Source organism: Oryzias latipes, chromosome 7 (assembly GCF_053564925.1).
Source record: "Oryzias latipes strain Hd-rR chromosome 7, Olatipes_Hd-rR_3.1".
NCBI classification, from domain to species: Eukaryota; Metazoa; Chordata; class Actinopteri; order Beloniformes; family Adrianichthyidae; genus Oryzias; species Oryzias latipes.
The window spans coordinates 19,213,230-19,236,045 of record NC_136243.1 but is presented as its reverse complement, the minus strand read 5'-3'; the positions used below and the strand labels follow the sequence as shown (position 1 = coordinate 19,236,045).

Below are 22,816 nucleotides of genomic sequence, written 5' to 3'. Positions count from 1 at the left end.
GTCTGGACCGACACAAGCATTTATGATATGAAAGAGGGGTTTTTGTGAAGGAAGACAAACATCTCACAGGGTTCCCTGCTTTTTCAACCCATGATTACCATCCACAGCTTCAATCCAGTGATTGTGGAGGAGATCCAGTTCCATCGGTTAAAATCCAGAGCTTCTGCTGAGATCAAGTCAAATGACAAAGTGGAGTGAATTTAAAAAATTCTTTGGACAAAAAGTGCTGCCAACTGTGAATGCTGGTGAGGGGGTAGTGTGAGTAACACATGTGTTATATAAAAAGGCTTGCATCCTTGTCAAAAAGCATTACTACAGCAACCTTGCTTACATTATTTTAATCTTCCTTTAATTTATAAACTAAACCTGAAAAGAACATTACATGTCTGACTCACTTCATTAGATGTAGCTTGAGTTACATCAGTAGGAAAAGTGTTCCACAACAATTAGATTTGTTTAAAGGAATTTTGGTATTTGAAATGATAACAAATTGTCTCAAAGAAATGCCAAATTTTCTTAAAAAAAAATGTTCAAAATCCTATAAAAACAACTGTGAGACATAAAATAACACATTTGATTACAAAACAAATAAATTCACAAACATTTTACATTATTAAAAATTAAACAAATAAGAGTAGAAAAAAACATTCATTAAGTGTAATTCAGAAAAGAAACCTAAACCAAACAAAATTACAGGTTAGTGAGTAACATTGCAGCTGATGTTACATTAAAAAGTAACTATATAAGTCATCTATGTAACTGGTTACACAGAAGAAGAGGCTCATTTAATGCCTTTGCAGAAACATTATAAAAATAAATCTGGCAATAAACAGATTATATTTTCCTAGAAAAAGTTTTACAGAAAGCCATAAAGCTAAGATATAAAATATTCCAGGAAAAGTTAAGTACAGGAAGACAGCTTCTAAATGTCACATTGTGTTATCTAATTTTAAACACATTTATTTTAGTTAAATTCTTTTTGGGCTATTTTGGTTGTAAAGCAAAGTTAAGCCTCGAAAGTGGAAGTGAAAGAGGATCAGTAAAAGACTATGTAACTCATTTAATTGTGGCATACATACACCCACATTTACACTAAATCTAATGGACAGTGGAGGGACAGGACACCCAAATGCCAGCTCTGCTAATTATATAAATGACAGGAAATCTCTTGCATAACAACCATATGTTGTTCTCATTAGGTGCTTTAAAGTGGATGTTTAATACTCTCCCTACATTATATTAGTCATTACCCGTAAATAATTATGTGATTACCAATAAAGTATCTAAGCAGCGAAAGCCCTAAGCTGGCTGTGTGCTCTGCTGTCTCAGTATTAAATTAATTGCCTTAGGACAATCCTCTGAGCAGCACAGGTTATTTTAGAATGGGGGATGCAGAGTTCAGGACACACAGTTGTGACAAACAGCCTGCAACTGGGTTTTTGGAACTGTTTGCAGTCATATGGAAGATTTTTGACAAATGTGTTTTTTGGTATAACCCGTGAAAAGAAGTGCAGCAAGTCCAAACAAGCCAATGTTTGTAAAAGAGACATTGTGGCGGGACACAGAGGTGCAGCAGCATGAGGGGGATGCATCAGCATGAGGGTGATGCATTGACTCTCCTCATTCCCAGGAAAGGAGCAGGCCGTCCACCTTACTGTCCTTGCATCACCTGCACTACTTTTCTGTATGCATAGGCTGCAACCTCTTATCACCTCATGTTCATATTGCATTGTATGTATTTTTAAAAAAAAACCTGGTTGGGTGCGCTTAAAGGAACGTGATGATGTCAGCGGCCGTGTCGTCGTTTTTTTCCCGGCCCTGCACAGGTAGATGAAGCGATAGGTTGCTCAAAGAGAAACTGCGCGTGTTGCGTAACAAGCGTTCCCCGCTGGGAGGTTGATAGGAAGACGATTGTGTGTGAGAGGAGGGGAGAAAACTAAGGAGGGAGAGACGAGTGAAAGGATGGGACGGTGGGAGGGAGGTGGGTGACGTAGATCTGATCAACTCCTGACTGTACGAGGCGGCGGAAGCTCCGTGCATGACCACAGAAAACCGGTGTATTTCATCTTTCCCGCTGCCAGTTGCCTCTCCTAAGGTGAAAAGCGCTCGAGCTCCGGGATAGCTGCCTTCTATCTCCTCATATTCCAGTCCGCGTGACCTACTGAAGCGGACGCCATTGAAGAGGAGGCGCTCAGTCCTTCAGGTACGTCTTTTTCTTTTTTTTTTTTTGTGGGGAAAAAGCGTCTAGTTGCGAGGAGACTGCTATGCGGCGGTGCTTTGCGCAGTGATACTGGCGTGTGACGCGGTGCTGTCACACCGACCCTTGGCTGCGTTTCACCCACTATACTATTAAAGAGAGATGTCGGTTCGTCGTCCGCTCACCTTAGGACTTACCTGGTTTTCCGCTGAACTTTGTATGAACAGTGGACTATTTTAATTCGCAAAGAGGCAAAGCCTCAACGTGTTACAAGTTTTATTTTAAAACATTTTTATCAAGAAAAAAATCATTAAGTTTTTTACCTTATAATATTAAATGGCACAATCCAATGAATCGCTTTATTAGCTTACTTAGCTAGCCATCTTCCTCATTATTTTTAAATTACCATCCAAGAACTCGAATTTTGTATAATATTTACAAATGTGATTGAATAAAAATTGCACGTTTGTGCGCAACAAGTGCACCCTTAAATTGACACTAGGGTGAGTGGGCTCAAATGTTTACATTATGACCTAGTTAAAGCTAAACCAGAGATTAGGGAATGATGCAGAGCTGCATTTGGGTTTAATATGTTCACCTGTACATTATATAGCAGAAGGAGATAAAGTGGTGAAACTGCGTCATGCATCTCTCAGAGAGTTCAGCTGCAGCTGATGCAGCAGGACACACATTCAGATGACTGCAGCTCTGGAGTAAACCTACTCACCTGGGATGCTAATAAAATAAGTCAAATCTATCTTTAAATCTGTTTGGATCTCATCCAAGCTGTGTTTTTCTGAAGTTAAAGTAGTTGAGAAAACGAAGAAGTATTTTCAAATATAGACAGGAAAGATCCACAAATCCATCTGCTGGTTAGAAGAAAAAAAACTGTTTATTATGAGTTTTTGTCAAAAGGACATCAATTATGTTTCAAATGTTTGGACTACAGATCTTGATTCCATCAGAAGAGTCTAAGGAAAACATTTTTTTTTTTTTTTTTGCTGGCAGGAGACCTGACATACCTCGACAAGCCTCCCAAGAACAGAAGATCCTAAATAGATAGTGGAAAATAAGGCATAACTCAAAACATTGCTGTGGGAATGTGTTCAGACCCAACTTATCGATCTGAAAGAAGCATAAACTCATTTATAAGTGTGAATTTAGTTGTAGTAAATGTACAATATGGACTTTCATTTATAGCTGAATATCTCATTCAAATTAAGTTTTCTTGATTACTAAACTCAACATAGTTTTTTTTGCATTTAGCAGTAAAAGTAGGTTTGGTGGAGTTCAAGTGTAGTTTATGGCTTAACTCTTTAGTCCCACAACGATGAAGATTGAGTTTTGGGTGTTTTAAACATATTTTTGTGGCATTTTTCTCATGATGGAAGACATAGGTAAAGAAAATTATGCTTTAAATTGCAACTTCATTCAGATCTTTGTCAATCAGGAGCAGATGAATAATGTTGGAAAAAGCTTGTAGGTGTGACGTAGAGCCTGCAAGAGGAAGCTGCAATCTCCCTGATGGATCACACTTGTAGACGTCTTCATCTGTGTATGTCTTTGTTTTCCTTGTCTGATCTGGCATCTGGTTCAAAATTTACGGCTGGATAGCTTCAATATTGCTCGCCATTTTTTGTTGCACCGCTAATGTTAGGTTGGGGTTGTGAGGGGCTGTACACTAGCAGGAGAATGGGTAAACAGATGGGTGATGGGAAGTGGGGGCGGGCTTACTCCGCACCAGCAGTCCGGCCTACAACTCAGGCATGAATTTCTGATGAACCACTGCTGCTCTGCAGAAACTGTCCTAGACAATGACACAGGCTTTTTATATTGTGGCTAAAAATGATATAATGATAATTAAAAGAATAATTTTACAATAGATTAAAAGATGACTAGAGTGAGACTTTAATTGGTTCTCATGAAGGTGCTGTACATTGATATTTCACATCAGTCTTGATCAGGTATGTAGGTTTTCTGGAAGCTACGTTCACTGTGCAATATTTCTCACGTACCCTCTTACTGTGGTCTCCTATGTCAACATCGTCTTTGTTTGCTCTGCTTGGCGGGTCTCGTCTTGTATTTGTGTGCAGTCACGGTCCGGTCAGAGGGCCCTTTGCTGACCTTCAGTCTTTGATCTCCAGTTATCTTGTAGACTGTCCGATTTGTTGCTGCACTTTTAAAGTTGTACATCTGCTTAAACTAGAAAATCAAAAGTATTGCTGCTTGCTTTCAGAATGCCGTATATGCCTGGAGCGAAATATGGTGTCAGTTGTGAAGCTGTCGTTTTAAACAACAGTTTCTCACACACACACATTGCAGAGCTTCACTTTAAAGACGTATTTAACTAGCTGTCTTTGTCTTCTGAGCTAAGTGGAAACATTTAATCATAGACAGTTTTAATGTGGGAAAGTTGAACACACCTGGAAAACCTTTTAAAGATTCCATCATGCACCTCTAAAGCCTGTGAATGTAGAATCATATGTACATTTTTGTAAATAACACGTTTTATTATAGAAAAGGATTATTATTGGAATTGCTGGCTACCCAGGTTGTTATTTCAAGGTGTGGAATTTGTTAACGGTTAAAGCAGACCTCTGCCATCACTCACATACCAGCATAACCACACATTACACCCCTTCTCTGTGTTTCACATTCCCACATACAGTCACCTCCTCACCAACCCTCCTCTCTCCATCCAAAGTGCAGTACAAACAAGCTTCACATGTGTACAACCAGCACTATTAATGCATGGACTTCTATGTCTTTCACAAGCATTTTGCAGTTCTAAAATTATCTCTGGACATGTAAAATAACTCTTGCTTCTGCAATTAAAATGTGTGTAATTATATTAGAAAAAGTGCAAGTGCTAAATAATTTGTGCTTTTGCACTACCAATTTGTCTTTGTGTAAAAAAAAAAAAGATTGCAAACAAATATTGGGGCATGTTTAAACACGGTTTACGCCTGGGAAAATAGTTTGAACTCTTGCAAAACAAACATTTTCCTTTTTTCAGAAATATTTTCCAGATCTGCAAAACAGCAGATTTACATGTTCAGGTGTTTTTTTCTTCAAGTTCTCACACAGGAACATCTACAGTCACAAACTTAAGTGACAACCTCGGACTTCTAACTATTCTGTCTAAACTGATCAGCCAACCAGCGGCCTCCTCCTATCATTTGACTCTCATGAGCAAATCAGCTTGCAAAAAGTTTTTCTGAGCAATTTAAATGATCTTTTCTTTTTGTGCTTAAATTTTGTGCTTCTTCTGACAATCACATACTGTTTAGTCATTAACATTCACTAAATGATGTAAGGTAAATGATCTTTTAAAAGCGTGTGGCTTGATGGTCCCCTTTTCTGTTCAGGAGAATGTGTTGATCAGTTTACATTGGACATTTGTTTCAAAAGTATGAGGTTGTAACTCGATTTTTAGAGCCAGTAGATCTATTGAAGCACTCAAAGAAAAATCCATTGTGCTTGTGAATGTGCTGTTTTAGAACCTGAAAATATTCAAGTTTTTTTTTTTTTTGCAAGTGTGCAAATACTTTACCAGCCACAAATCTTTTCTTTTTTTTTGTTTGTCTGTTTACAAAAAGACAAATTGGTTTTACAGAGTTTACAGATTTATTCTGAAGGTGCTAGTTTGGTTTTGTTTTCACAAATGCTCACATTTTGTTGCTAGTGCAAAATTTATTTACACGTGAAGACATTTTACAACCACTAAATATCCATGAAAGAAGACAGTCATGAAGTATAAATCCATATTATTGTTAATCAGTACAAATGATTTACACAAGTTAATGCAAAATATTTTCCTGGGGAATACCTTTCACCTTTCCTGTGACTTTGTTTTTTTTAACCTTTCATACACACTGTTTCTGTCTGAACCCTATAGAACTACATCTGTCATAACCTGACAGTCATGGTCAGCCTCGTGCTATTTTCCAATTATTCTTCTCTAATTCATCAACTCATCAGCTAACTGCCATTCTGATCACAAGTAATTTAGACTATTTTATAATTCAGACAGCTTAATGCTTGACTGCCAAAGACTGCATACCTGGAATAGTCAAACAGGCTTATTTTATTTGCATTGAGGTTTTTCTCACAAGTCAGTTCATGCATTTGCGACTCGCTCTGTGATTGGGCGACCTTAGGTTCTTGTGATGGTATTACTTCCTTATAAATATTCTCACATACCAGTCAAGGTGGAAGCTGTTATTTTAAGTTGTTGATTTCTTCATTATTATTATTTTTTTTGCGAATTGCACTTTGTTCCACAAACAAAGTTAAAAAAAAAGAAGACAGGGTCAGATTTACCATTTTATCTGCTATTATTCAATCTTTCAAATTAGTGTTCAATGTTATTTAGTTTATATGAAATTTAAGATATATACATTATTTTTATGCAAATGTATTAAACATCAAGTCATATTTAGTCATTTCGTTTAAAATTATGAAATTAATTTTTCCTAAGGGGCTTCATTTGGTTTTAATTCAAATGTAAAAAAAATGGCAAAAATGTTAGTTTTGCAAAGGTGAACTAGAAGATATGACTAAACTAATGCAATTTTTTTCAAAAAGGCAGACCCTATTTAAGGTAGTAATTATCAGTGGGTTTTAGTTTGCCATTCTTCCAGGAAGAAAAAATAATAAACTATTGTCAGTTTAGTGACAGATAATGCTGAGAGTTCAAAGTCAAGCGGTCCATTCCAAAGAGTTTCAACAATGGAAACTAAAATCATCAGACTGAAATTTATGGAAAATAACAAAGCTGAGAAGCACCGCACTTGCATCTGCAGTAAGTATAGCGGAGAAAAAGACAAAGGATGGATGAAGGCAACGCAGGAATGTAAACACACAGGGGGACTGACGGGACACAGGTATTAACAATTGAGACAAACCGAATAATCTCAGCAGCACACAAACAATGAAGCCAAGGTGCAGCAAAAATACACTTTCAAAATAAAACAAGGATCTACACTCATTCTATCACAGCACTTTTTAACAGATTCAACCTATGATCCAAATTAAGAGAAAAAAAAGGAAGAAAAAAATATAATGATTATGAAAAATCTGTTAAAAGTACATGACTGTTGTACATTTACAAGGTTTGCACATCTTCAAATAGATGCAATAGTTATGGTAGCTGGATAACCTTTTTATAAAATGTTACTTTTCAATTCCCAACTGACAGTTTGTTGGGTAGAGTTTCTTTGATACCAAGCATTTCTTTTTTTATTATATGTCATTGTTTATTAAGCCATACTAATGGGTTGAATGTATAAACTTTAGTACAATGCTACCGATTTAACTGCACTATAAGCACAGACCAAAGTATAAAAACAACAACAACAATGATTTCAAAGCTAAAGCAGCTGTGCAAGACATTTGCTCAAGTAAACCAAATTGTGATTTCATCAGAAACTGTTGGATGTGTTACCGTGTAAACATGACTACAGCTCTGACCAGACTGAAACTACCCCTCGTTAGTTCGCATTTTCCTCTGGCTTAAGCAAACCTTGAAAACATTTCCCACAAATCTTAGAGTGAAAACAAAAATTAAGCCTTAAGAGTGCTATTAAAAAGGCAAGTATCTTCTCTTTGTGCAGACAGAAATATTCACTCAGATCAATGGAGGCCATGCATTGCCAGACTGTCTGGAATCTGCTCAAAAGAGAAGGAACGTTTCCTCCAAAAAAAAAATGGAGAGTTATCACAAACTTGAGTGCATAGCTGATAACTCCCCTGCTGGCTTCCTCGTGGAAAGTTCAAACCTTAGCTTATTTTTCTAATGCCGAAGTGTAGACATGACATCAGTACCTGGGTGATTAACTGCTTATCCCCAGCTGCTGTAGTACTGAGTCATGTGGTTGTGTAACCAGCAAGTCTATACTGCAAGGAAAGGAGTTTATAATAATCTCCAGATTGTTGCTTGCTGCTGTAGTACTAGACATTACCCATGGATGCTTCCTGTTCTGGACAAAGCCTATATTGTGCCCAATAGAGGAGCGGCATCCGAACGACATCCATAGCACAGTGCAAACAGAATACGCAGTAGTGTCCCTTTGCTCCTGAGGGCTGAAGATGATAAAAATAGTCTGACTGTGGACACATCTGCCTCCTCCTCAGGGGCGGTCACAGAGGGACGACCGACTGTTTGTTTCTGATGGGTTTATTTTTCATTTTCCTTTTTTTCTATTATTTCTATTATTCAAGCCATTATTAAAGTAGCTGTTAATACAGGTATACGAAATATTTGGCAGGTGTTTATCAGCCTCCATTGAGTTTTTTGTGTTACATCGCTGTAGACCACACCCAATCAAAAACACTTTTAGACAATGATATTAAAACAGACAATATTCCAAAACTAGCCCCACAGTTTTTTTTGCCTTCTCACTTAATCTTATTTCTTTTTCAAACGAATTCATCTTTAGAATCAGTGTGGTACTTTGTATTAAGATAGAGTTATTTCAACAAAAGACTTTATTTCAAGTCGGGTAGTTTAATGCTTGACTCCCAAAAACTGCACAACTGCAATAGTCAAACAGGCTTATTTTATTTGCATTGCTTCCTAGAGATTGATTCCTTCTGCTCTCAGATCTTACACAAACTCAATAAACATAATCATCGTTTCTTCAAGACTCCTCCCTGTGGCTTCTGTCACTTTGGATCAAACTTAGTGCTTCTATTCCACACTTCATCACGCGCTCCGCTGTCAGCTTCATCACGCCATTTGTCCTTCACCTCCTCTTCTTCCTCATCAGCCCTCCCTCATGATATCTAATCTGTTATTCGCCTCTGCATCTCAATAATCGTACTCTTTTTCTTTATCCAGCTTCATGCAGCTGTGTGTCTTTTATTTTAGGAACTGAAGGAAAAGGGGGGTGCAAAAAGAAAGAGGGAACGGGGGAAATGGGAGTTGGTAAGTGAGAAGCTGAGACAGAAATGAAAATAAACAAAATAGCTGCTATGAGCGTCTGGAGCATTAGACAAAAATGGCCTAAACACATTTGTCCACTTTGAAGGCTATTTTCCTCAGACTTCTGTCTGTTTTCTACCAATGTGTCCTGTTTGTCTTCTTTTTCTTTACATTTTGGTAATTATTGTTCTATTCACACACATACACACATTCTAAAAAACATTTTCCATAGCCTCAGACAAATTGCTCACACTTCACCATGAGCAGAAATGCACATGGCAGCCCTGGTGTGCAGCTGCAGTGATTTCTCTGAGACTTACTCATCACGACTGTGAAAGGTCCCAGGCTGAGTCATATGCAGCAGAGTGAGTTCTCCCAAAGGCGCTGTTTTCATACGTTTTGCTGCCTCTTTGTTGTGGAACTTTGAAACATTTCTTCGGTTGAGTCACAGCTAGACTTTAGTAGGAACAATAAAGGTTTGTGAACATTCCAGAAAAAAAAAAGATGGGTGCTAAAAGACATTTCTGACAGTTGTTCAGTGGAATTATTTCTAGGATTGTGCCACTCCTAAAGGGTTTGGGGGTTTCCGTATGTCACCTGGTTCTCTGAGCTGCAGAACGCTCAAGTTACAGCTGTCAACTGGAAGCATGTTTTGCTCCTTTCAGTTGTGTACTGTTTTATGTTAACCTACTGAACCATAGGAAAACAAACCGGTTCTCTACGATCATCTCCCAGAAAAGATTTTAAATGACAAGGTACAAAAATGTCAGTGATTTTCCTTTTATTTTATTGTTTAATACATTTAGATCTTGCTGTTTTGTTCATATTATGGGGTATTTGTAGCAGGTTTGAAACCCTACACCTGACCACCCTGTTACTCTGCTGGTTACATACTGGCGAAGCTGGGAAATCCTGTGACCTAAAAAAGCATTTATATTGTTATTTTATGCCAGTTCAAATTTAAACAGTTTTTGACTGTGTAAATGAACAGACATAACAAGCTCATCTATCCATCAATTTTTTAAACCCACCGTATCCTTTTAAGGGTCACAGGATTACTGGAGCCTATCCTGAATACTGCTGGGTGAAGGCAGGACATCCTGGACAGGTCGCCAGTCTATCAATTTTCAGAAATGAACTTATCTTTTTGAAATTGTTACTAAAAGAAGTGTATTTAACTTTAAAAAAGTGGAGTCACTATTATTTTGGCTGGTGATGTAGTCTCTGCATTATGTTCTGCCTGCCAATATGAATGGTCTGTGATGTTGACATGTTTGCCATTCTGTCTCCTTGTGTCTTTGAACAGGATTTGAAAGGATGTTGTGATAAACAGACTGAGGTTTCCAGCTGGATCGTTGTTGCTCACCACTCTGAGGCTGAACATGGCTTTTACTACGCTCCATTTCCTGGGATTTCTCCTCCTCTTCCTCCATGTTTTGGATGCCCAAACTGTTATTGGCTATTCTTCTTCCTTCTCTTCCATGGATCTGCCAAGGAGTTCTTCCCCAACCAAACAGACCTTTCGGTTCTGGCCTTCTTTGCCTCCCAGAGGGCGCAGCGATGTGCCGATCAGAGTCACCATGCAGGACAGATTGACCACTATGAATGCAGTGGAACAAGGACAAAGAATAACCTCTGAGACAACACATTTCAGTCCCTCTTTCACAATGACCTCTTCTGCTGAGAATCCCATCAGTGAGACAGTTGTAACTGAACCTACTTCCTCCAGGCCCAGGACTGACACAGCTAGATTAGCTTTCAAACAGGCTTTGAGAAGGGGAGAGGCTGCTACAAAACACCCATATCAGCCTTTAAATGTGAGGTCTTCCACCACTGTTGGGGATGATGGACTGGGAACAGCTGGAAATTCAGACAAAGGATCAGTCGGAGACTCTGAGGATGGGGATACACAAGGCTTGGGGTCAGGAACAGTAGCATTGAAAAAGGATGATTTACTTCCTCCTCTACCGACACGGGGTAATGAAATGGCTCAATATCAGCTACAGGCACAGACCATGATGTCCAAAGTTTCTGATGTAAAACCTCTGACATCAGAGTCACACATGGCTGTTCTGACCACAGCCATTACATCCAGCACAGCCTCGACAGGGCAACATCCCGGAAAAAGAATCCCACAGCCTCTGAACACAACGCAGCAAATACCCCAAACTGTTGGATTACCAGGTAAAAAAAACGAATTCTAATAAAAGCAGTTTAATGACCCACTCTGATGAAAATCGGGGTTTTAACATGTTTTTGTGGCATTTTTCTGATATTGGAGGACATAGATCAAGAAAATTAAGCTAAAAATATATATTTCTTCACTGAAATCGGAGCTGGCATCTGGCTCAAAACTGTATTAGTGGATAGATCCAATGTTGCTCGCTATTTTTTTTTCACCGTTAATGTTAGGTTGGGGTTGTGAGGGGCTGTACGCTAGCGGGAGAATGCGTAAACAGATGGATGATAGGAAGTTGGGGCGGGCTTGCTTTGTACCAACAGTTCCGCCCACAACCCAGTTCTAATGAACTGCTGTCCTAGAAAAAGACATGTTTTTGTTTTTTTGTTTTTTTTTGGTGATAGTGGTAGTGGTGGTGGTGGTGGTGGGGTGGGGGTGGGGGGGGGGGGTAAAAATGGCATAATCATCAATAAAAGGCCTCTAGGAAAGCTTTTACAATAGATTAAAAGATGATTGGAGTGGGTCTTTAACAGTAGGTAGTTGTAAAATGTCCTATCCACTCACAAATGAATGTGCTTTGTCCAATTGTCAGGTAAAGTGGCATCAAACAATCCTTCTGCCGAAGGAGTCGGGCCAAACCAGGGTGCAGCTGCTTTGACATCTCTGCAGCCCACGTCGCCCAGTGCCAACCAGCAGCCGCAGACTGCAGGACAGCTTTTGTTAGCCAAAAACTCAAGCATTTTGAAAACACTATCAGCCGACGTCAGGCCTACGCAGAAGCCTGTTGGGACATCCACCCAAAACGGCAAAACAGTCCAACTAGGAAGGCATGCAGCAGGCACTACTGTGCAGTCCTCAAGGACAGGTAAGGAAAAAGGATCTTGTGTTCTGTGGTGGAACCGGTTGTAAGGTTTCCTTTATCCTCTGATAATTTAGAGCAGATTTATTTGTACAGCTGGCACTTTTTTACTGAAGGAATTTTAAAGAAAGAGGCTTCAAAGGAGGGGAAAAGGCGGAGATGCTTTTCCCCTGGAAAAATGGGGCCGCACTTTTGTGCGGGTGGACACTACAAGCGACAAAAATATGAACAGGAGGTGAGATGGAAGAACAAAAAAAAGAGGGGGCGCAGTATTTCAGCCAAGCAAAAAGATAGGGGGGGCAAAGGGGGAAAAAAATAGGGTCTGGAAAGGAGACGCTGGGAAAGCAGATGAAAGAGTATAGGGGTAGGGGGAAAGTATGGCTGAAGAAAGGTGCAGACATAGACTGGAGATGGTAATGAGAACCAGATGCAGAGAGAAATGGATGAAGGGAGAGGAGACAAAATTAAGTTGGAAAAGCATGACACTTTCAGCTGTCTTCTCCTGAATATAAAAACCAAACCAGTAAAAAAAACACACTTGATTTTTGTGAATTTCACAGGAGGCTCTTAACAGGCTCTAAATCAGATTTTCAGGTTCAGCCAGATTCAATGACCCCACTTTGAAAGGGTGACCCAAAGGGACAGGACTTTCACATCCATTTTATTCTCTGACACATAAAACTAGCATAGTAGCAGCTGCAGTTAGTGGAAAATCTCAACTCTAGTCAAGATGCTCCGCAAAGATAGTGAATAAATGTATGATTTGTTTCCTTTCAGATCCAACCAAAACACAAAAGCAGAAGAACGCTGGTTGCGATTGCAAACAGCTAACCTAACTGCTATAAAAGGCAACATTCAGCTGTGTTTGTGAATGCAGTATCGGGAGGCTTTCATGAGTTATGGCTGCAAAAGAGTCCTCACCACATTTCTTGTGTCAAATCTATTACTACAGACTCCCACCCACCTTTTAAAACCTCACAGTTGTTTTCCAGTGGATCTGGTTTGAGTCTGCATGTCCAAAATACAGCATCACATGTCCTAACCTAAAGCTTTTTTTCTTTCTAAATGTAAATGCAAACAAATACTCTTCTTATGATAAAAAGTCAGTCTTGTTAGCTGAATTTGTGTCAAGGAAGATAATCTTTTCAGAGTATTTTGGCTTATGTGTGACACACTAAGTCAAACCCACACTAAATGTGTATTACACTATATGCATGTGTGTGTCCCCATTTATATTTGGCTCATTTACAGTTGCTCACATTCAAAAACAAATTAGAGCAACTATTTTTGTGAGGCAGTCGATACATCAGGAACGTCTCTGGATCGTGTTCCTGTCAGGAAAAGTCAGAGGGGAGAAAATAAAAGTTAATGTAAATACAGCCCAGCTTCTCTGTGGAGCCCACCTGCTTTTGTGTGTAAATGTTAATGTGTGAGGTTGAAGCACACATTAACTGAGGAAGACTGGGGGAGTACAACAAATAGTGAAGTAAGCCCTTGATCAGTGGGACAGCTTTATGAGTGTGTTTTGCTGAATGAAGATGGGCCTTAAAGCCTTCTGACTCACTTATGGTTTGAGTGTTTTATCACTAATTGTGTCCATCCTCCATCCAGCAAATTTAAATGGTTTTTAACACCTTTTGGGAAAATTCTCCTACAAATATTCCATCAGAGCCACAGTTAGTTTTGTATTTACTCTGATTTATATACTTATTTGTATTATTTAAACATTTATTACTTAAATATTTTTTTTGTCAGTGCTTTTTTGCAAGTCTCTTTTATAAATATATTTTAATATAACTAAAAAAAAATAAATGCACCTTTGGTGTGAAACTGATATTTTATGGTTATAAATGAGCATGATCAAAGCTGTTTATATCAGTAGGGGATGTCATTTGCTCCTAAGGTGGATGTCATTTTGTGGGTGTTTATGAAACCTAAACAGTAACAATCTGCAAAGCCTCTAGACAATGCATCTCAGCAGATTTGGTTATTATAAGCAGCTGAGAGGGTCAGAGGGTGGATTTGTGACATTGATGTAGAGCTACACCCCTCTAGTGGCTCTCTGTGGTACAAAATGTATTTCATCATTTTACTTTGCAGAAGAATTCTGGGATTTGAACTGTTGAAAAGCAAAACTGTGCCTCTTTTTTTCAGGAAATTCCTCCCGCCTGACTCCCAGTGATGTTCCTGTCACAAGATCAAGATTTTCCCCTACATATCAGGCCAGTGTCGTTCAGAGGAACCACTCTGTCCAACTGAGACATCCTTACCAAGCTCCTCATTCCCCTTACAATCCAGCCCCATCTCCTAGTGCCCATCCATACCCTAACGGCACGTTTCTTTACTGGGGGGATATGAGCCGGACGCTGGCTTTTGCGTGGGAACTTCACGTCTACGGGTCTGCTAGCCTCTTCCTCCTGCTGTTTGCTGGCGCTGCTCTTGGTCTCACACTGTCCCCTGGAACCAACTGTCCTCACCGTGGTGCTCTTGCTCTTGCTAATGCTCTACTTTTTCTGGCTGGAGGTCTCAGGGCAGCTCTGTTTTTCATTGACCCGTATGGCACACGCAACGTCCTTCCTCACTCTGCAGTTGCAGCCCTCTATAACCTGCCTCTGCATCTGCTGGTCTGGACACAGGCTTCCTTGGTGCTGTTGGCTTTAAGGGCAACAGGAATCAGTGTCTTCCCTGTAACTATGGAGCATCCTCCTCTGATTGGGGTTTTAGCTGTCTTGCATTGTACCCTGATGTTAGGTGTGGATCTGTTGTCTGCTGCCCTGTCTCCTGTTGTACCTGTTACCCTGCAGGTCCTGTCCCTTTGTTGGGGTCTCGCTATATGTTTAGGTTTTCTCTGCTTTGTTTTCCCACGCATACGCTGCCCTACTGATCTCAGCCATGGAGCTGAAGTCAGGAGGAAGACTTGGACAGGAAACCAGAAAATAGGAGTCATTTTGGGGAAAGTGCTGGCAGTCTGTGCAGTTCTTGGGGCATTATGCTGTGGGTTGCATGTCCATGCTACCTTGTGGCTCTATGGGTTTTTAGGAAACTGGACAAGCTTCAACTGGGGGTGGTGGCTTGTACACTTTTGGGCCAGACTGCTTGAACTGGGATGGGGTTTTGCCCTTTTGCTCCTGAGTTCCTGGGTGTTCTGGAGGCCTGCAGGAACCCGGAGAGGGGAGGAAGGAGGACAGGAGGGCAGACCGGCAGGAGACCTGGCTACCCCAGGCCAGTCTGTTGGATCCCCTCAAAGGCACACATGCTGGTCCAAAATTGTGCAAAGCTTGAGGGGAAAACCCTGCAGAAAATCAGACAGCAATGGTGTGGGAGGGGGAACAGGTGATATTCCAAACAACTGGGCTGGCCAGGAGTGTGCTGGAACTGATATCAGCAAGAACCTAATTAAGAATCAGAACCATGAGCAGAGCACCATCCAGCCTGACTGTGGGAAGGACAGCAACCGCGGCCACAACCATAGAGACCACGCTGCGGAGCAAGGCGAGTCAGGTGGTTCCGTTGGCTCTGGGATGGTCCTGCAGCCACTGGGGCGACCCCTGCAGCGCTCAGTGAGTGGCGGTCTTGATCATGACAGGGATACTTCCATGTCTTTCTGTGAGTTTGACCTGCGACCCCCATCCCCCATTGACTTAACTCGAAGCATTGACGAGGCTCTTCACAGAGAACACCTGCTTGAAGGAGGGAGTCTCTTTCATCCTTTGAACCCACAGTCACGCTCACCTTCCCCACGCTCAGCTTTCAGTCAGGGTCCCTGGCTCCGCAGGAACAGTGACCCGCAGCTGCTCTCTGACAGCAGCGACGCTCCAACTGAGTCCTCCATGCCACTGGGGGGCAGCATTCTCAGCAGTGTACCCAGCAGGCAAGTGACTGCTCCCCCAACACCTTCCCACCCAGATAACAGGTGGGTGGATAACAGAGTCTTAAGTGTACCATCATCTGTGTCCTGCCCTGTGTCACTTCGACCAACCAGAACGTCGACAGGGCATCTGTGCGAGGATGACACTCGACCCTTTATTACTCCAGACTCTGAAAGGGCGCGAGGGAAATCCGGGAGGTCAGTGGGTTCCCGGAGTTACCTGGAAGTCAGTCGACACGACGATTCTATCAGTGCCAGCAGTGAAATTATTGACCTCTGAAAACAAACCGTGGACTGCAGTGACTTTGACTGCAAATCAAACACACTTACTTATTTAACACGGCTTTTCCACATGGAACTCCTTTAAACACTGGGTTGTAAGGAAAAGTCATAAGATTCTTTTCCAAAGAAGACGTATATAAGGTTAAACAAAAGAAAAAAAAACTGCCTTTTGCCTTGTTATGAAATTAAAGACATGGGGTTGTAGAAAAGACTATATTTTACTGCTGGAGCAAAGCACCAGCAGATATAGCACAGATTCATATAACCTTTTCTTTCTTTAGCAAAAATCCTCTTTCTTTTAAGTCTTAACCTTAAATACATTGGGACCACACACAAATAATACATTTGAAAGTCTCATTAACACGAGTTGTTTAAATGTCCTTAGAATTTCTAAAAGAGATTGGTTTTGTTCTTTCCACACTGTCCAAATACAACATTTTAAAAATGTTCGTGTCCCTGAAAGACAAACATTACTGCAGGCATCTTTTAAGTCACCTTTTAATCTCCGTAGAAGAACCAATCTGCATTTAAATGCTTTTAGAGTTAATTTCTTCATTTAATTTGCTTTTATGAGAAAACTTGTGCCAAACATAATCCCAACTGCTCTTCTTTCCCCAGTATCAGCATCTGCTTCACAGTGACTCAACTGTAGATTACAGTCAATATAAGCTGTTCTCGCTGGGCTTCAGGTGTGCCTGTCAGATCTGTCCTGTAGTCTAAAACCGCTTATGTAAAGATCTAAGCAACAACAGTGAAAGGGAGTGGACATACCAACACTTCTAAAGATTTTAGGAGCCGATAAAAGTACTGTTTAATGATCGGCTGTGGGGTAAAAGCATTTTGTCAAGTTAAACTGCTACCATAAAAAGCTTTTTCTATTAATAGCCCTGCAAAATTGATGCCTCTGACTGCATTCTATCCAGTTTGAATGCAAATAGCAAATGCATCAGTTCTTAAGTTTTTCTGGAATTGTGCTGCATGCTCCACCGCTTTGCAGGGCTGCAGTACACAAGAGTGGCTTAGCACACCTCCAAACTCACTTACTCAAACCAACTCTATAAAGACAGCACTTAGCCGTACTCTAAAGTATTTTACAGCTTTAAAAGCAAGCATTTCTGTTGAAGATATGACTATAAGAAGTAATGTAAATACTGTTATTTTTGTTGTACATGAACAAAGGTGTAGTTGAAATGTAGTCATAGCTGTTACTGTGAAAGACAATCGAAAGTTGTGTTGCTCATAGAACCGCGCTGCGCAGTTTTTGACGTCGGATTGTGGCCTATTTAGGACACAGAAGAGCTGTGACAGTTGATATTTCTGGGCTGTGCTCCGGACTGTGATAATGATCCAGGTTTTGCAAATTGTTTATTCAAGATCTGAAGAAGTTTGGAATTCTGTTTTTATGTTTTCTGTAATGAGATTATATGTTTGTTTGTTTGTTTGTTTTAAAAGACAAACCATTTCTGTGGAATCATAGTTAGTTTATTAATTTTGCTGCAAATTATTCCTGATCCTGAAAAAAAAAACTTTGTGGCACCCATCCAAGTTGTTGCGTTTCAAGCCACCTCTGGGTGATTTGCGTTACTTTATGGTCTAGTGAAATGATGAAGTTCAGTCTATATCAGAGCCTTTTACAGTCTTTTGTTGTTGTTAACATTCCAATTGAACCTTAGCTGTACTTCCAATTTCTGTTTTCCAACTTTGCCTCTGTCACGCCATTTGCACAGGTAGATTTGTTCCACAAAGCATCCTATGCCCTAAAAAATACAGTCATCATGTCCTCAACAAGCAGTAATCATTTAATGAAAGTACAGTGTTAGTTTTGTGTTTACTTTTCCCATTGAACTGTTGGTCATGTATTTCTGCTGCATTTCATGGCTGGATTCAAATAAACCAAATAAAAGAAAAAGTATGTCGTGTGATGTTTATTCGTTAACCAGTACTTGAAGTCAAACGCAAAATTACAGAACTGTCCGAAACTGAAGATCAGTGTCCTTCATCTTCTTGTCATAGTCTTCTGAAAACTGTTCGTTCTGTTGCACAGTAAAATGATTCTTCCAGTCACCAACTTTTCCTAAAGAAAAAAAATAAAATTAAAATTTTCCATGAACATTTGCAACCATAACCTTTAGACAATTGGCTTTTAAAAATTTGTTGATTGTATCTTATTCTATATTTATTTTAGTATCTTCACTGAGCAACTTGTTTGAATTTAGAAAATGTGATTTTAGTAGCATGCACCTAAATATGTAGTAGAATTTTCTAAAATGTGAAATCGGTTGGGAATTCTCTGCAATCGGTATCTCCAGGGAGATGACAGAATTGGGCATAGAGGGGGCTAAATAAAGGATGTCATCTTTTCAAGCAATGAAAGGCTCACAAATTTGTGTTGATCTCTGTCATAATCTCCAATAATAAATGAAAAATAAAAACCACAGTACATAATATTGTGACTGTGTCCAAGCACATCTATGTGTAAATCATAGACTATTATTTATTTGATTAAAAGAACGATAACAGAAAAGTATTCCTTTAAAAAAAACATTGGATTTAAAGAGTTAAAATCAATTATTCAGGCATAATTAGCAAACGCTCATTATTTGTTAATGGCACTGTGGATATTGAGGCATACATCAGAATTTTAGAAGGTAAATTTCTAAAAAAAAAAAAAAAAGACTTGGTTCCTTGGAAAAGAACCTAGTCTTATTTCTTTAAATCACATCAATCCCTAAACTAGGCTTTCTGCTTTAAGGATACATGGCTGCTTGCAGTCAACATCTGTCTTAACATGTGGGCAATCTCACAGATCATCATGTTTTTCTTGTTTAGCAAGAATAAACAACACTGCAGCAATTTGTATCCTCTGTTTTTAAACAAAGAGCCCTTTGGCATGATGGCAACCCAGATCCCAGATTGTTCAGGCCCTGTAATGTGAGGTGCAGTTGCAGCATGTAAGATAAGCAGAGCAGTTTTGCTTAATTGGTAGAGAACAAGCTCATTTTATGAGAAACCAGAAGGGCAAGTAACTGCTGCAACACAAGAAAAGCTTTAGTTTGACAGTCAAAAATTGCTGCTATGAAAAGTCTAAGGGGTTCTTTCTCTGAGATAGTCTTTTGTTTAAGAATTTGAGCAAATTCTCTAAATATTTGTGGAACTCTTCCTGTCTGCTCGCCATGGTTCAACAGCAGCAACAGTGGAAAACAACATCCACCGTTGGTGCTTTTGTGACTGGTCTGAAAGTGCGATTCTGCATCCCATCTAGTGGAAAAATATTCCTTAATTAAGTAGTGCTTTAGCTTTCTCCTACGCTCAGTCTGGCTGAGCCTTTAACATGTTACTGGCATAAAACTTTTGACTTGACCTTTTCTTGAGTTTCTGATCAATAAGCGATGAACATCTGTAAAATTTTGGCTCCAAAAAAAGTCACTTGAACATTTGTAAACAAAAACTACAACCAAGTATGGCAAACCTTTGCGCATGAAAGGAGAAATCTTAAAATCCAGGACTGCATCAGCTGAACCATTGGCCATCTTGTTGTTTTTCATGTTGTCAAATAGAGCTTTTTCCATGACTTGTTTTTTTGACTCTGAGGAGGGAGAAAGTCCCAGGAAGGAGCAAAGTTTGTCGAGTTCCTCCTCAGTATTCTGTAAGAAAAGGAAACCATTGGGCAGCACTGCTCTTATCGTTGCAATATTAACTCAAAAACTACTATACTGACCTCAATGAGATCCTCATAAAACAGATACAAGATGTTTGGATGGGACTTTTGCTTCTCCCACCAGCCTTTCACATGTTCATACCAGGAACCAAAAACCACTGACAGACATCAAAGTGTCAGATCACTAGGTATAAATTATCTTTCTTTCTTTTTATTTTATTTTTTTTTTTTTGCTTCTTTATCATGTTACTCACTTTTTCCATCCATGAACCTCTTGAGGTAACTGCTCCAGTCGCCAGGCTCTGGCTGGGCCTTGTTCATGCGATCGAAGTGGAAAAAGGAAACCACACTGTCTTTGGCATTGCGAGCCACATAGACTATCTGCAAGTCAGACAAAATTAGAAATCCAACTTGGAAATAAACATCTCCACAAACAAATATGCAGTCAGACCTTGGAGTTCTGCTCCCAGAAGGATTTGGAAAGAAACTGAACTGGCAGGTGTGTCTTTATAATGCGTGGGACAGTCGTTGACTGATTTAACTCATCCACTCCTAGCATTAGAGAGCACTGCATTACCACAATACTGCAATAACAGTGACTGATACTTAACATAGAAATAGTGTTGTTTAAAAAAAACGGACCCGAAGGAAATCCCGGCATGTAAAACTCCAGAAATGGCACTCTTTCATGTAGTGGGACAACCTCTTGTCGATCAGGTGACACATGGCTAAAATACAGAAGGTCCAGGATGTAAGACACCCATGTGTTTCCTAAAAGAAAATGTAAAAAAACATGGCTCTCATTCAGTGAACTTCATGGATATGCTTCAGACAGACAAACTAGTTACATTATAAAAGCAAATATGACCAAAACAAAACGGTAAATGCCAAATTGTACCTGCTTTAGGATAAGATGCTATTAGAATATCATCTGGTCTTGCTTTGAAATCCTGGATATTGTCCCAGTTGTCAGTGAAGTATTTTGTCATGGAAACTCCATGGAAGTCAAACAGTGCAGGCCGAGGTGGAATCTCCATCTGCAATACCAAAAATATTCATGTATGATGCTTTTCTTAAGGTTACTAACATTTGAACTCACATCAGGTACTACTCTACATCTGTTTTGTAACGACTGCAAAATGCAGAACCACTTGAGTCATGAATATTCTGCAGTTTAAGGTGAAAAAGTTTGATTTTTGCAGTTTGTCAGAGTCTCCAAATCAAAAGACACATGAGTGTTAATGTACAGGATATTCTTGTAAAAAGAAGACACTACCTCTGAGCTAAATAATGACCAAAACCAGAAGTTTTACTCACCTCTGAGTTTTCTGAATCTGTTGGTGTGTCTCACAAACGGTTCAAAGTCAGCTTCTTATCTGACTTACTGGATTTGCTTTTCAGCAATATCCGTCCTCACAGGCTATGTGAGAAAGGTGACGAAAATGAAGAAAAGAAAACAAATAGATGCACAGAGATCAGTCTCTTTCCAACAGAGAGCACACATACACAAAAACCTACAAAGAAAACACACTTTTAAGTTGTTCTGAGATCAAGTTTCCGATTAAGAAGGTATTTTAAAACTCCTGTTTACTGCATCCGCACACCAGAAAAGGACAAATTTGCATTACAGTGAGTCCAGAAGGAACCACCCATTGGTAGGCTGGGCTTTCAGATGGGCAGAGCTTTTCCCTTTTGCAGAGACTTTGCATAAACTGGTTCATTCCTACTCCGTCCTGAAGTTGTCAAGTTCTTAAGCTGAACTTCTGCACACAGCTGTTCTCTGCAGCGTTTCTTTTGGAACTGTTTGTTTAAGTCTTACCACTTGGCAATCTGAAGGGCCTCCTTCTGGCACACAGCCATGAAAAACATCACATTTCAACTTTCTCTCCAAACCTGGGGGTGTCTCTGTACAGTCTGTTTGTACTATTCACTCTAAAAATGAGCTGCAAAAAAGAGGATGAAACTTTTCCTGTGATACAAAAGGACCATCTCTTCTTGTGAAGTAAAATTTCCCACCTGCTAAAGATTTATTCATTACTATTCAGTTTATGATACTGTCCTGAGGTTTTGAATCAATAATTTTCCATGTTAGGAGGTTTACATGGTGTGGCGGTCAGCACTGTTGTCTCACAGGAAGGATGCACTGCTACAAGTTCTTTCTTTGGAGTTTGCGGGATCTCTTCATCAATTTATTTCACTCTATTGTCAAGATGACGTTCTGGCATTGACACAGCAAAGAAAAATCATTTCAATTATCTTATAAAAATAATGATCTTTGTGAATAATTTGATGACATGCCAGTTTTGATGAACAGATACTAATGGGAAGTGTTCTCATGTAACACAGTTGAGATTTTATGCTAAATTGACTTTTTGGGATTAAAGTTATTTTTCTAGTTTTAGGAAAGCACTGCGCGTGTCAGGATAACATAACCAGACTCTATGTGTCCAATGCATTTCAGGGATGGGCTGGTGAGCAGACCAGCCAAAGTAACTACACTAATGAGACGTTTGTTGCTCTGGAGAACTCCAATGTGTGATTGCAATGACTTAACAGAGCAAGAGTCTGAAAGGATGGAAACAAAAGTTGAAATAAAATTGAGAATATTACATTTTTGATTAATTTGATTGTTAAGTCCTGTTTCATCACAGCTCTTCTAATAAAGACTTTTGTCTCATGGGAATACAATGTAAAACATACACTCAGACACTTAACTCAATCTGGCAACAAAAAAAATTAAAATCCTTAAAAGTATAAAATCATTTATGTCCAGTTTAAAAGGTATATGACATGTCTTGACAAAAACAAAACTAAAAGCCTTGTCTGACATTTTGACAAAAGCAGTAAC

At 39.6% G+C, this 22,816-nt stretch overlaps 2 protein-coding genes across 3 annotated transcripts; one reads left to right on the top strand and one right to left on the bottom strand.

Moving 5' to 3' along the window:
- Positions 1-1,391: 1,391 nt before the first annotated feature.
- LOC105354422 (uncharacterized) lies at positions 1,392-18,219 on the top strand. Of its 2 annotated transcripts, none has more exons than XM_023956685.2 (4): positions 1,392-2,203; positions 10,429-11,306; positions 11,894-12,166; positions 14,315-18,219. In XM_023956685.2, the coding sequence occupies exons 2-4, from the start codon at positions 10,505-10,507 to the stop codon at positions 16,306-16,308; spliced, it is 3,069 nt and encodes a 1,022-aa protein (XP_023812453.1). In that variant the 5' UTR covers positions 1,392-2,203; positions 10,429-10,504; the 3' UTR covers positions 16,309-18,219. The 2 variants fall into 2 exon arrangements, with proteins under 2 accessions (XP_023812453.1, XP_023812454.1); XM_023956686.2 differs by lacking the exon at positions 1,392-2,203 and adding an exon at positions 8,994-9,125.
- A 1-nt stretch (position 18,220) lies between these two features.
- Positions 18,221-21,388, bottom strand: LOC101169780 (cytosolic sulfotransferase 3-like). Its single transcript, XM_020704750.3, has 8 exons — positions 21,286-21,388; positions 20,867-21,005; positions 20,611-20,739; positions 20,420-20,520; positions 20,223-20,349; positions 20,029-20,126; positions 19,780-19,954; positions 18,221-18,384 (listed from the first exon to the last, which is right to left on the bottom strand). The coding sequence occupies exons 2-8, from the start codon at positions 21,003-21,005 to the stop codon at positions 18,272-18,274; spliced, it is 882 nt and encodes a 293-aa protein (XP_020560409.1). The 5' UTR covers positions 21,286-21,388; the 3' UTR covers positions 18,221-18,271.
- Positions 21,389-22,816: the final 1,428 nt, after the last annotated feature.

Bases quoted from the DNA above. Each gene is read 5' to 3' on its own strand.
- LOC105354422 (XM_023956685.2), top strand. From the start codon at position 10,505: ATGGCTTTTACTACGCTCCATTTCCTGGGATTTCTCCTCCTCTTCCTC. The intron at 11,307-11,893 runs GTAAAAAAAACG...TCCAATTGTCAG, and splicing joins CCAAACTGTTGGATTACCAG to GTAAAGTGGCATCAAACAAT. The intron at 12,167-14,314 runs GTAAGGAAAAAG...TCTTTTTTTCAG, and splicing joins TGTGCAGTCCTCAAGGACAG to GAAATTCCTCCCGCCTGACT.
- LOC101169780 (XM_020704750.3), bottom strand. From the start codon at position 21,005: ATGGAGATTCCACCTCGGCCTGCACTGTTTGACTTCCATGGAGTTTCC. The intron at 20,521-20,610 runs GTCCGTTTTTTT...CTCTAATGCTAG, and splicing joins CATGCCGGGATTTCCTTCGG to GAGTGGATGAGTTAAATCAG. The intron at 20,127-20,222 runs GTGAGTAACATG...GATGTCTGTCAG, and splicing joins GAGGTTCATGGATGGAAAAA to TGGTTTTTGGTTCCTGGTAT.